Genomic DNA, 14,056 nt, shown 5'->3' with positions numbered 1-14,056 from the left:
ATGCACAGAACACAGCAGGAACTACAAAACCCACAAACCCTCTGCTGCAGGATGGCAAGAGCCACTCGGTCACTCTACCAGCCTCATCCTGCCCGAGGAAACCAGAAAAGATGAAACTCACCCGAGTTCTCCAAGCCGTGGAACTCTCTCCTGCAGCCAAGGGACAGCGGCGCCAGCCTCATTCCAAACCTCAACAGCTCCCGCCGGGCATCTCCCGCTGCTCCCGGAGCACAAGGAGCCCCGAGGGCAGCTCGGCAGGGAGCTCCAGAGCCCGGCAGGTCCGCAGAGCCGTGTGCTGCTGCTGCTCAGAGCCTCCTCGCTGCTGCAGGGGGGATGGAGCAGGCGGCTCCCCAATGGAAGCAGCGCCGGCCCGCGAGCTGCCATTTACATCCGCTTTTAACTCATTGAAGTAACTCAAATCTAAAGCAACTTGTGTTCTCTCCTCCAGCACCTGCACTACTGCTGAAACACTCTGCTTGAATCATGCCTTAAAAGCATTCCCATTTAAGTTTCTGACAGGTGGAGTTTAGGTTTAAGGAATGAATGGTTTATATGTCGTCTCCTTGAAAATCCACCGCAAAAGTAGGTCAGCGGGGGAGCAGCTCTGTGACTTCGTACGAGAACACCCCGGGCGCCGGTGCCGAGCCGGGGTTTGCTCCGCTGCCACCTCCGCGATGCTCGGCACGGGCACGGAGCAGAGACAGCGGAGACACCGGACGGCAGCGCCGGGCACAGCGGGCGCCTCGCTGCCAGCTCCTGCACTGCCCTGCTCCAAAGAGCCAACACAGCCGAGCTGCCCAGCACCGACACACCTCACCCGCCGCCCCCCGAAACCATTCACCGAGACCAAACATGACAAAAGTTGCGGTAAATAACAAGCGGAAGGGACAAGTTACCTTCCCAGCCAGGGAGCACTGACCTGCCTTGTCCGTAGAGCCGCAGCCTCACAGGGCTGAGCACACCAAAACCTGCGCTTTACACAGGAAAAATCCATCGTACCTTGGCACAGGAAGCCCGAAAAGTGAATCGAACCCGACTGTGCTTTAGTGGCAATACTGTCACCCCCAAGAGAACGAAAACGTCACAATGTGAGCCAGGAGTCCAGGTGAACGCTCGCTCTGTTCTCGCTCACACCCCTGTTAGCCAGGTGGCATTTCACTACTTGAGCACAGTTAATCATGTACTTCAACGCGAGTGAGAAAAGAATGAAGCCCGACGTTTCCCAGACCAAAGCAAAGATCAAATTAATGGATTTGGAAGCATCAAAGAGATCAGTAAAAGATGAAGCCAACAACACTCAAAATCACCTCTACTACTTAAATTTTAGATTTCTGCAGAGCCTTTGAATTTCACGGCGCAATCAAAACTCAAACCTATGCCCAGGGGGCTCTACAGCCGCCAAGAAACACTCCAAAAATCATATTCCCAAAGCAATCTGAGAAAAAAAAATCTAGAAAAAAAGGTGGGATAAGAACCCTTGAATTCTATGAAGGGGTTTCCCAGTAAAGAATACAAATGGGTTCCAGACAAGGATGTACATGAGCTATGGCGAATAAAGAAAAATAATCCTTATTACTTACTACTAACCACCGTTCCTTGAGGTGCCCAACTACAACCAGGCCAATCCCTCTACCGGATTTGGGCAAGGGACGTGAACTGCCCTCCGCTCTCTCCTCCCGCCCCTGTAAAATGGAGGCGCCGACACCGGTACCGGCCGCGACCACCCGGCCGGCGGGGTCCGCGCCAGCACCGCTGCCCGAGCCAGCCGGGACAAACTTACCCCAAATAACACGAAATATCCAACCCGCCTCCCGCCGAACCGGGGCCACGGCCCCGCTCCCGCCGGGCCGGGGGCAGGAGCGGCAGCAGAGCGGCGCTTCCCCCTTGCGGACGCGCCGGCCCCGCTCCCGCCGCGCCGGCAACTTTCGGCCTCAGTCGGACGCCCCGGGGCTCCCGGCGCGGCCGGGCCCGCGCCGCGTTCACCTTCGCGCCCGCCGCTGCGCCCGCCCCCGGCCCGCCCGCGGCGCGGAGGCCCCGGTCTGGCGGGGCCGTGGCCAAGGCCACCCAGCTTCCGACGGGCGCGCGCCCGCGAGGCACGTGGGCCGCCGCCGCTGGGGGGGCGGCGGGGGCGGCCCGGCCCGGCCCGGCCGTGGCTAGCGGCGGCCCCGCGCCGGCCGCGCCGCCGGGGCCTCCATGTTGGCGGCGAGCGGGCACGTGCCGGCGGGCGGCGGGAGGCGGGACCGGGCCCGGCCCGGCCCGGCTCGGCCGCCGCGGCCCCCGCGCCACGCGGCCTTCCCGCCGCACATGGCCCGCCCGCCCGCCGGCCCGGCCCGGCCCGGCGGGGGCGCCGCCACCGCAAACTTCGCGCCGCGCGGCCCGGCCTGTGCCGCCGCCACCGCCCCGCGGCGGGGCCGTGGCGGGGGGCGGGGGCGGCCCAGCGGGCAGGCCCGGCGCGGGGCCCGGCGCGGGGCGGGGGCGGCCCGGCCGCGTTCTCACCTTCCGGCTTGTTTTCGGCGGCCATTTCCCCTCCGCGCGCCACATCCTCCTCCGCCTCCTCGCGACCGGGACCAGGCGCGCGCCGCCTCCTCCCGCGCCGCCGCCGGCCCGGCCGCCCCGCGCGCACCGCGCACGCCCCGCGCCTCCCATTGGTCAATCTGCCGCACTGACATCCCCGGTGGCCAATCGTGGCAGGGCGGGGGCGGGTCCCCGGAGGGGATGGGCGCGATGGACACGGCGCCCCTCCAATGGCAGTGCGGCAGCGCTTCAGTGGCACGCGCCTTAGCCATTCACCGGCGGCGCTGGGCGGGCCAGCGGGGGCGGGACGGAATGCGTGATTGACGGCCGCAGCAGCCACTGGAGAGCCGAGATCACGCAACTGACGGCCGCCGGGACCAATCGGCCCGCGAGGGAGGCGGGACTAAGCTGCTGACGCACGGTGCCGCGCGCGCCGGCAGCCAACGAGCGGTGCCGTCCGCCAGAATGACAGCGCACGGCACCAATGGGGAGCGCCGCCCGGCCGGCGGGCAGCGGCCCCTGCCCCGCCCATTGGCTGCGCGCGGCCCGGGCGGGCACCGCCCCCCCCCGCGCCCGGTGACCCCAAACAAAGGCGGCGATTGGCGCGGCCGCCAGTCCCGCCCGGCGGAGCCGCCCCGCCCCGCGCACCGGAGCCGCGGCTGCACCGAGAGAGCCAAATTACCCCGGCCGAGACGCCCCGGGGCTGTGCTGTGAGAGGCGCCGCCTGCCACCCGCGTGTGTCACCGCCCTCAGTAACTGTCCCGGTCAGAGGGGCTGCCCCGCTGGGCTGGGGACGGGGGTGCCGAGCCCCCAGAGCAGGGAGAGCCCTCCGGGCGGGGGCAACCCCCGGCTCTGCCCCGTTTCTAAGCGGCGGACAGAGCTCGGAGCTGTTTCCCTGCCCTGACGGGCTGCCCCGAAATGCAAAGTTTATCTATCTTCCCGTTTTTCAGTAGTGCTGAATATTCGGGGTGCTGTAGGCCCTCTTCCACAGCGTTCCGGGGTGCAAAGCACGATGCTCGGGTGGAACAGGCGTTCTTGGCACTGTGCGGGGAGATGAGGGTTTGTGATTTGCAGAGAGAACCAAGTTAGGAGTCGTTAAGGGTTTGAGAGAGTCCTGCCCATCCCTCGGGCACAGTTTGTGAAAGTGTCACAGATCCCACTCGGCATGGGATGCACGGAATCAGGGGGCTGTGAAGGGGTTGTGAGCATCAAGGAAATCGCTCTGTCCTTCTCAAACCTGACGTGCCCCAAGGACTGGCATGTCCTGGCCTGGCTGAGTCTGCCCCATCCATCAAAGCTTGATGAGCACGGGCACTTCAGCCTCCTTGAGCAGAGTCCTGCAGAACTGGACCACAGCTAATGCCTGCACAATGCAAACCAAGACTGCAGCGGTTGTTCCCTTTGATGTGTGTGACTAAACACACAAAAAGGATCTTTTCCCTTAGATCTTCCTGGGAGCAGAACTTCTTTAGAAAGACCTGTTGGTGCTTTGGCTTTGCTAAGGACTGAAGCTGTTTCCAAACCCAGACCAAAGGAGGATGGTGTGATGGGCCTCTTCTAAGACAGAAGAAAGGAAAATTCCTTTTTCCTATTTTCAGCAGCTGCTAATCTTGTGGAGCGTGAAAGGCACATTGATGAAGAGGCTCCAGAATGACAGGCTCACTCCCGACGGTCAGAAAGCTCATCTGGTACAATGTCCTATAAATACCCACAAATACCAATGCAGCCACAGGATCAGCTAAGACAGTTGTTTCCTTCAGCACATCAAAATATGCTGGAGATGGAAACTTTTCTAGTTGCCACACTGGCAAAGAACTAGCATTTTCTTGATGAGTTCTGGGGAATTTACGTCTCTCCTTGGTTATTATTCTAAGGCAATCCATATGCTTAGCAGAGACATGATGTAGCCATGCAGTTGTTGTACTTCATAGTTTGAATTATAGCAAATGTAGTATCAGACTAACAGAGGTGCTGAGGGACAGGAAGCAACTTCCTGATGCGCATCAGGGGCCTTTGGTTGATGCCTCATGGAGGTGTGGAGGGCCAGTCCATGCTGAATTCCTCCCCAGGGCTCCCCTCACAGTGGCAGGTGCTGGAGCCCTATGGACAGACCTGCCTTGCCACTTCTTCAGCAAGCAATGGGCACCTGGCTCAGCCAAGGAGCTCAGCCCACAGTGCCTCTGCCCCTGGAACATCAGGCCAGCATTCCTGGGCAGCTGGAGTTTCCATGTGGGTATCCAGGCAAGAACAAGTAATGACAAGAGATGAGAAATGATGGTACCAACACTGGCACAGATCCTCACTGGTATCAAACACAGCTGGAGAGCTGTTGGGTTTGTTTTCCCAGCTCCTCCATGCAAACACACAGCAACTTCTGCCACAGACAGCCTTCCTGTTCTTGCCAGGGAAACTGGCACAACCATTCATTCCTGTTGCAGCACTCACTGACACCCTTTGGACAGGTAACCATGGGACTCTACGTGGGTCACATCACCCACAAACTAAATGAGATGCCAAGTTAGCTCTGTGTACATCTGTCTCTTCCTTCCAAGGCTTGAGCAGTTCCTTCTGTGCTTGAATGGCTCATTAAAGCACCAAGCTCCATGCTCTGAGGGACAAGGTTGTTCAGGACTCTGCCTGCCTTCTGCTGGCCTGCCCAGCACAGGCAGTGCTGCTGCACTAACTGGGGACAGCTCCACTGCCAGGACTGACACAACCCCCCTGACTGCACAGCAGTGTGTGCCCTGCTCTAGCACGTGTCTTTGGGAGCACTGCCTGGCTTTCCAGATCCTTCCTGATCTGTAAACAATGACAATTTGTGTGCATGAGCATGAATAAAGCATTTTTAAGGGGTTACTGAAGCAGTGTATGAACTCTGCTCCATCTAGGTAATGAACTCATTCTCCTCCTCAACATAAGGTTTTCTACCAGGAGACACAAACCCATGAACTGACTCTCCCACTCCTGAAATTACCTAAGTTAGGTGTGATTTCTGTACACACAGGTTGCTACAGCAATACATAAGTAATGTGTACACACAGGTTACTAGAGCACTGTGACCTGTGTAACACCAGAGATACTAAATGGGGAGTTTTTCATCCAGCATGCCAGCAAAGCCCCAAATATTTTCATTTCATTGCTGTGCAATAAAATGATAAGAAAGAAGCCATTTGAATTGAAGTGCTGCTGGTATCTTTGAAGTTGCCCAGTGCCACTGTTTAAAACTCAGAGCAATTGTTATTAAGGCACAGAGGTACTGAACTGCACAAGACTGTGCAGGGATGGTGTGGGATAAACTTGCTCACTGTTACCTTTCCAGGGGCACAAGCACAGAGCAACATCCAGCTGATAAGCAGCAAGAGAGGAAATGTGCCAGGAGTTTGTGCATTCTGAATCATGAATAATTTTTATCAGCACACTGATAAAAGCCAATGCTGTGCTGGTGATTGGTGTCTGGGTTGGTTTTATTAAAAGGGAGGTGAAATACCAAGTTCTTTCAGAATTCTTAATTGTCAATCCATGGCAGATGTGGGTCTGGCTTGGTTAATTAGGTTAATGTGATGATTTGGCATAGTGAGCTGTATACAGAAGTAAAAGTGTTAAGGATATATTCAAATACCCTGTTATGGATATTCAGCAAATTACACATTGCTGTTGCTATGGCAAACAGCACAAAGGAAAACAGTTCAGACAGGTTTAATAGCCATAATGACAATGCTGGAACCCCATTTCTTGTGAATTGTTTGCACAAAGTTACTTCATTATTTAGAAGCAAGGAATGCCAAGTGTTTTCACAAAAATACTCTCAAGTGTGAGAAGAGATGATTAGAAATACCTCACATGATAGAAATGAAATGGTTTTGTCCTTTACTCTCTCCACATACAGAAATTAAAGGTGTTTATTCTAGGAATAAATCCAAGACTTAACCAAGACAATGTGTGTGGACAAACCAACTCTTACAACATGTGATGTACAACTGCCAATTCCTAGGTTTAGCAAATACAGGTAAATATTCCAAAACATGCACTTCTTCCAAGAGGTTCTCCAAAGAAATATACTTCACCTAATGCTCTGCCATCCAAGTAACTTCTCCAATTTTATGTGGGGAAGTTGAAGAGAATATACATTACCAGGAACTAAGGATGCTGGACTCAGAATGGACAAAAGCACATAATTTCCTAGAGGAGATTGAGCTCAGTCCCCTTTTACACTACGGGCTTTGGCTCCATCATTTTTGCCATTCCTTCTGCAGTTCTGAGCCTGTTTGTTTCCCTCAGAAATACAAAGACTACACTCAAACCACCTCTAGTTAAACTCTGCTGGCTACAGGAAATGAAGTACATCTCCAAAGTCCCAGCCCCTTTAAGGGACTCGGAGGAAAGATGTTTTTGCTGTGCAAACCCCTGTAAAGAGTTTGTGGATATTTAAACCAGTAACCTCAACACAAAATAGAGCATTTACCTGTTTAACCAAGAACAGAACTAACAATGCAGATGCTCTACAGGGGCACCAGCTCCAAAAGGACAGACATGGGTGCCAAAAGCCAGTGCCAGGCAGAAGATGCCACCATTCCCAACCCACTGCCCCCACAGCCCTTGGCCTTTTCTCCCTGTGAGACAGCCTGGGCTCCGCCTTCACTTTGCTCCCAGTGCCACTAAGAAAGTAGCAATCATTTTGCCCTAATATTCACCCATGAGCCAGTTAGAGGAGGGAAAAAAAAATGAAATATGAGGTAAATTAAAGCTTCCAACTAAGGGGATTTACCAGTAAGTCACCATAAAATTCAGATAATTTATTTTTTCAATTCTGCAGCAACTTTCTCCAATTCATTTGGATTAGCTATTAGAAATTATGTCTCAAAAATTAAAGAAAATGTCTATTGACCACTATATCAAATTCTAATTTTAGCCAGGGAAAAAAAGAATAATTAGGCTGTGATTTACTCTGGTAGTCAACTTACATTAACAATTTTCCCTCATGTTTTTGTAATTCTGGCAAAATCAAATAATATATATAGTACTCATATATGCTAGGCTAGATTTAGTAAAGACAATTTCCTACACTACATCCAGGACATTTCTCTTTGCTTTCTGTTCTAATAAGACAATCAAGTTGTTCTGTGTGAGGATAGAATGTGATTGTCATGCGTGGCCTCCTCGGTTGGAATTTTAGTGCAGTCTTCAATGAGGATGGAAGGATTAGTTTTTAATTTCTTTTAAGCTGTCATCCTCCTGTAACAAGCTGTATAGCATGCCTGCTCTCTGGGAATGGTTCACCCCATATCTTAACCCTTCTTCTCAGGGATAAAGTGTAAATCCTGCAAACTCTCAGTGCCAGAAGCCATCAAGCAGTGTTGGCTCTGCAGTGGATGCACAGCTCCCAGCTCAGCACAGTGAGTTTGGGATTGGATCTCTAGCTACAGCTGGAACAAATCAGGAAAGATGTTTAAGATCCCTAAAGTTGTGTTCCTGCTTTTAAACAAGTATCTTTTCCAATTCCTCTAGAATTGGAGTGCTGTGTACATTAACTGAATAAACAGGGATCTGGGAACCAAAGCAGTCACCAGGGTATGAAAGTGTCAGCCCCAGGCACTGAGAACAGAACAGTGAGGAATGGAAGACACAAAGGAAGAACAACAGGACAACCAAAGGAAGTAGAACTGGTGATGGTAACAGAGGCAGAAGGTGCTCAAAATCACATGGATTCCAAAAGTAGAAGCCAGAGGCAAATTCAAATTTACCTGAGTCAATTTGCTCAGACAGCACAACCCCAGCACTGCCCGTTGCCCAAAACCCATCCAAGTCTGTCCTGTGATTCCCTCAGGGAGCATCATTAACCCACAGAGCACTTGAGCTTTCAATTAAAAAGCATCATTGCTGAAAGCATTATCCCAGTCTTTAAAGGACTCCATCCCAATTGAGCTCTGCCCTGTTATAAATTTACAATGAGAAGGAACTTCCCTGACTTTTCCTTTTCCATTCATTATTTACAAATATGTAAACCAAATGGAAAAGTAATCCCAGTGTTACAAACTGGAGTCACTCATGCTTTGCTCCCAGTGGCACCATGGCAGAGCAGCTGCTCCAGTTCTCTTGGGGTGCCCAACAGTGCCTTATCACACAACACTTCTTATAGGCAAAAATGATTGGTTTAATATTTTCTTACTTGTTTTAGCCACAGAGCAGTTTCTTTCTAGGTCTGCTTAAACCTCGTCTAACCTTTAAGACTATTCTTTCCCATGTGACCCATGAGAGTTGTACAAAATGAGAAATATATCCGAACAGCAGCTGCAGAAAATACACAGAAATAACTCGTTCCCACTGAGATGGGTTCATTTGTGAGCTCTGACTTTCCCCTGAACTTCCTCCCCTGAAGGACTGGAACAGTAATACCAGTACAATAATACTTTTTCTCCTGAAGTGGAGTAAATCAGTTCCTCACTCTCAGTAGTGAAGTGAAAATTAAGATGAAAAGGAGTATAGAATGTAGAAAACCCCTATTACTCCAGAATAATACAATTTGCTGCTGATGCTCAGTTGCTAAGATAGGCATGTCAATTATTTATAGAACTCAGGAGTGTGAAAGATGAAGTTTTTCAGCCTGGGACACCACGAAGGTAAAACCAGGAACACAATCCTGTCAGCACTGGCAGACAAGGACAGAATAGGCAAGCACAGAATATTTCTACACAGGTTACCTTTTATTGAACTACAAATTGCAAAAGGTCTCTATGAAATGCCACTTTCAGTGTTAAGTGAGCTGTATCTTCCTTTTGACAGTGTCAGTCTGTGTTTAATGTTTATTTAACATTTATCTAAAGGGCCATCTCTGCCAGGGAAACAATGTACAGTAAGTTAGCATAACTTCACCTGAATATTTACAGGAAGCCAAGGATCTTCTCCTGGATCTGTGCTTATGTCCATCAACAGCCTGTCACACACACTGTAAAACCTGCTCCGCATGGCCAAACTTTGCCAATAATTTTCACAATCAAAATTCCAATTTATGTTCTCAGTAGTGATATCAAAATTGATCTGCACAAAAGCATTTCTACGGTTTATAGCAAGTTTGTTGAGAGCAAGTATCTGGATTAAAACTCCCAGGGTTGCAGTGAAAGGTTGTTCATAGCTCATCTAAGGAACTAACAGGTACCATCCAAAAACATCCACAATTTCTTGAGGAAAACCTAAAGCAAACCAAATAAAACCCCACAGACAAAATCAGAAAACCTTGGAGCCCCAATTTCTAGTAACAGCCATTGATATATGGCATGGCCTTGCTAAAATAAAATGCCTTGGTGGGTGAATGCAATATTCTATCTCAAAGCTGGAGGAATTCTAAGTGCATCTCATCCTCCTGCCTTGCCTCCAACTCTGAGGGCAAGAGCTTCAAATACAGTGACTAAGAACTTACAGAAAAGGACTAGCACTGAACTTTCAGATCAAAGGATACGGAGTGATTCATGTTCCTTTCCTGACTGCTTGCCAGACGTGGGCTAAACACCAACAGTCAGGTGCTCTGGAAAGCTCCTCCTCAGAAAGAGAACTTGAATCAGCAGTGAGGCTACAGGACCCCAAACAATGTGAGTCTCCCTTAGACAGGCTCCCTTGCTCAAGAGCCCATGTCACCATGGGGGTGACACACACCACCTTCCACTGCTGCCACTGCTCCCCAGTGCTGCAGGACCATCAGAACAGATATTGCCCATCACTCTCCTGCAACTGAAAACCTGAATGCTGACACTGAGGGAAAAGCCAAAAAGCCACAAGCTAGCCCAGCAGGCCACTGTCTGTGCCCAGGGTCACACCAAACACCACGTGCTGGAAGGAAGGAGCAGCGAGGACTTGGCAGCGCCTGGAGCACAACGGCTGCAGAAGTGATTGTGCTGATGCCAAATCTGCTCCTTTTGGAGCTTTCCAGCCACTGCTGAGAGGACAGCACGTGTTGCAATGCTGGAGCTGGCAAAGGCAGTGCTGAGCACAGCTAGTGGCCACTGGCCACCTTAAAGCACCAGCACCATGCAACTGACCCAAGCCAATGTTTAGCAGCATGAGCAGTAAAATAACAAATCTACTGAGCTCTCAAAACTGCAGCAAATATTGTAAACCCTCCCTGTTCCACATTTCACCCGGCCTTGTGGGTGCTGTAGCCACCACTGCTCAGTGCTGGCTGGGTGCCAGGGCCCCAGGCAGGGACCAGAGGAATAAGGAATGGCTACAAGAGCTGGCTCTGGGGAGCCAGCACTCCTGTAGGGACACAGGTCCTGCCAGCACTGGCTGCTCTCCAGTTTTACAGACTCAAAGCTCTCCAGACTGATGATGAAGAATTTTGAAACCCAAAGAGTATAAGAGACTTACATCCAAGTTTATGGAAATAGCTGAAAAATATATCAACAGCCTTCACATACACATATGCAAAAAAACAACAAAACTATCAAATCTCCCAAAATATGGATTGACAACAGAAACTTGCTAATTACTATTTTTAGTATCCTTACATTCTCATCTCTGGTGCTATTAAACTAAAAATTATGTAACAACGGATTTGAACTGTAGGACAGCTTATACAAGTTAGGACCATTCCAGAAAAGTCAATCAGTGTTTCAGAGTATATTCAGCAGATATTTTGAACACGTGCAGAGCGAAGATCTCTGTCCATTACAGGCTCTTGTCATATCAGGCTGGAAGGCTCCAAGCAGACTAAGAGCTCTGGTTGGCCAAATGGCACAAACACCTGAACTACAGGTAATTCCTCCCTGATTGCTGTTTTGAAAACAACATTTCCAGCAGAAACTATTATATATATGTATCAACCATTAAACAGTACTGACAAATCCTCTGCTTGCCCCAGAAACACCCTGTGTCCCACACAGCTGCTGCTGGAGAGATGTGAGGCAGGAGCAACAGGCAGATCATCACTGCAAACCTGGAATGCTTGCAAGAACATTTGCTTCTGACTTTTGGGGGATTTAAGTCAGCCTGCACAAACAAGCATGGAAATATCCCAAGCAGAGCTACATGACTAATGAAGATTTTCCCGCTCCCCATCAGTTGTTTCAGCCACTTCTGCTGCCACTGGATGAGCATAACAAGGCCCTTCTACTGCGTGGTGCTCTGCAGGTATAACTAAATTTGCCTCTTCCCTCCCCAAGTTCCCAGGTAGACTATCACACCTCCATCACAGAGAGAATTTCACAGAATCAAAGAGCCAATAAGAAGTGTTTCCTCTGGGCATCTCTACAGCATTATCACAAAATGCAGTAAAAGCATCAGAGTGGCAGAGAGCGATTCAGCCCTGTCGGTGGCACCTGTTTGTAGAACACTCCCACGCTGCAGCCTGTGCACCTGCCTGGGCCATGGCCACAGCAGGACAGCCCATGGCTGGCTGACCAACCCTCTGAGCATCACACTGCCTGCAAATGGACTGCTCCAGTGCAGTCCCAATTCTGGTTTTGCCCTCAGAACAACCACGGCAGCAGAGGCGTGGAGTAACTGCTGCATCTGCCAGGGCACACATGCAGGGACAGGGTGGGAAGGATGAGCTGTGTGGGTTTTAGATACATCATGATACAACTTTGGGGAAAACCCGAGCGAAGAGAGAGCAGGTCAGGAGTGAGAGGCGGCACTGGGACTTCATGCAAAACAGAGGAGGAGGGAATTCAGAACACTGAGCTCTGGTTTGAGGGGGTGTGCCGTGTGCCTCGTGAGGAAAGGTACCCCACAAAGTCCCACAGGCTCTGAAATGCACTCAATTAGCTGTTCCTTTTACCTTTTTGTTCTACCCAGCATTTCTTCAAGAGCACTGTCATCTCTGGCTTTGGCATCCTACTCATCATCTATGAATTCATGTTGCCGTTTCCTCCCTGAAAGGAAAAATCCCATAGTCAGTCATTTGCTACACAGAGGAAAGGACAAATCTGACAGCATTTTTGCCACTGTTAAAGTTCAAAGATCACTTTGCCTCTTGAGCAGACAACACTGCAAGTTGTGCTCTGGGCTATGGTGTCATTCAGCCATGATCAATCAGTGTGTTCACTCCAGAAACTTACCCCAAATTTACCTGTAAGCAGCTGAAAAGCTGTCAGTGCCTCAGCCCTGTCTGGAGAGAAGGAGCAGGGCAATGACTTGCTCAGACTAAAAAAATTCCCACAACAACAAGAGAGACTTGTGCCAGGCAAATATCTTTATTTTACTTTAAAACATTCTGAAAGTGTTAATCTATATGAAAGAGAAGTGATACATGACTGAGCAAGCATGTTTAATGTTAGGGAAGCCTTCATATCACATGAGCCAAATTAAAAATAAGACTAAATACAAGTGTACAAAGCAGAGACAAAAAAAAAAGAGAAAAAAAATCAATTTTCTCAAAGACATAACATAAGGGACTCCCACAGGGGCCGGCAACTTCTGGAAGGGAGAAGGAGATTATATTTTATGGGAAGAGATTCAATAAGCATTCTTTTCCCATAAAGCTAGTGATGGAGGATTGTCACTGCTCCATAGACACCCCGTGCACATTTCAGGACAACAGTAACAGGAAATCAATAGCACCTTTTATATGTGCAAAGACATTATCTCTCTGGACTCCTAATACTAACAAATGGGGCCAAGAAACACCTTTACTAGAATTCAGCAGTCAGCATTACTCTGCCTGAGAACAGAGGGCAGGATGCTGGTCTACATCTTTATATTTTTAGATATTTTTTAAAAACTAACTCTGCTCAGAGCATCACCCTCGAGTGGTGCCCAGGAGCCCCTGGTGACAGTAGATCACAAGTGTAACAGTGCTGAGCCCTGGTGCTGTCACCCCATCACAGCCATCCCCTCCAGCTGATGCTGCAGCCATTACAGGCAGGAGCTTTGTCAGGGGGTAATTTGACAGCTTTGACAAGCTCGGCTGGATTTATGGCACTTTCTAGTTTTTCCCTCCATTGAGCTGTGATGGAACTAAAGTTAATATGACCAAACCCGCTCTGTGAGGGGACAGGTTCCCAGGGCTGAGTCTGTGATGGCAGTCAGTGAGAGAATCTGCTACACTGGATCCCTCAGTGTCCCCTCTGCTATCTCTGGCTCTACCACCACTAGTAACGCTACTCACAGCTTACTACAGAGCACTGAAGCAGCAGCCACAGTGTCACACATCTGACAAACCATGTCCAGCTAAACCTGAGCCCTGGGACTGCTTCTCTTGCTGCAGGCATTGTGCCCACACAGCACCACAAAGCTTCCACCTGCAAGTACCAATGTGGAAAGAGGAATGAATAATGAATATTGCACCCCAAGCCAAGCCTTGGCAAGTTGGTAAAGCACAAACAAGCACTTTTCTTTCTTTTCTTCCTTTTTCTTTTTCCCATCAGATTGCTTTTTGCCATAGATGTCACATTTCCTCTGTTATAATGCAGGGTTTCAAAGATCTCTCTCTACATCCTTAGAAAGCACAGTTCATATTTAGCTCCCTAAACTCGTATTTCTCTCTTCCTATATTTCCCTGCCAAGATGTGACACCTGTGGAACGTTCCCAGAAAATTCCCCTGAATCATCT

The 14,056-nt window shown here is 50.1% G+C and overlaps 1 protein-coding gene across 6 annotated transcripts in view; it reads right to left on the bottom strand.

Moving 5' to 3' along the window:
- CAMTA1 (calmodulin binding transcription activator 1) overlaps window positions 1-14,056 on the bottom strand; it is a 242,706-nt gene that overhangs the window by 226,915 nt on the left and 1,735 nt on the right. For 5 of the 6 annotated variants that reach the window (XM_074558614.1, XM_074558616.1, XM_074558612.1 and 2 more), the window contains exon 2: window positions 12,284-12,377. In XM_074558614.1, the coding sequence (XP_074414715.1) occupies window positions 12,284-12,350 (67 nt within the window). In that variant the 5' untranslated portion in view covers window positions 12,351-12,377. Of the gene's footprint in view, window positions 1-2,496; window positions 2,881-12,283; window positions 12,378-14,056 lie in introns of those variants that run through there. The other variant, XM_074558618.1, reaches the window with a different exon arrangement.

Source organism: Zonotrichia albicollis, chromosome 25 (genome assembly GCF_047830755.1).
Source record: "Zonotrichia albicollis isolate bZonAlb1 chromosome 25, bZonAlb1.hap1, whole genome shotgun sequence".
Lineage (NCBI taxonomy): Eukaryota > Metazoa > Chordata > Aves > Passeriformes > Passerellidae > Zonotrichia > Zonotrichia albicollis.
This window is presented reverse-complemented; position numbering and strand designations above follow the sequence as displayed.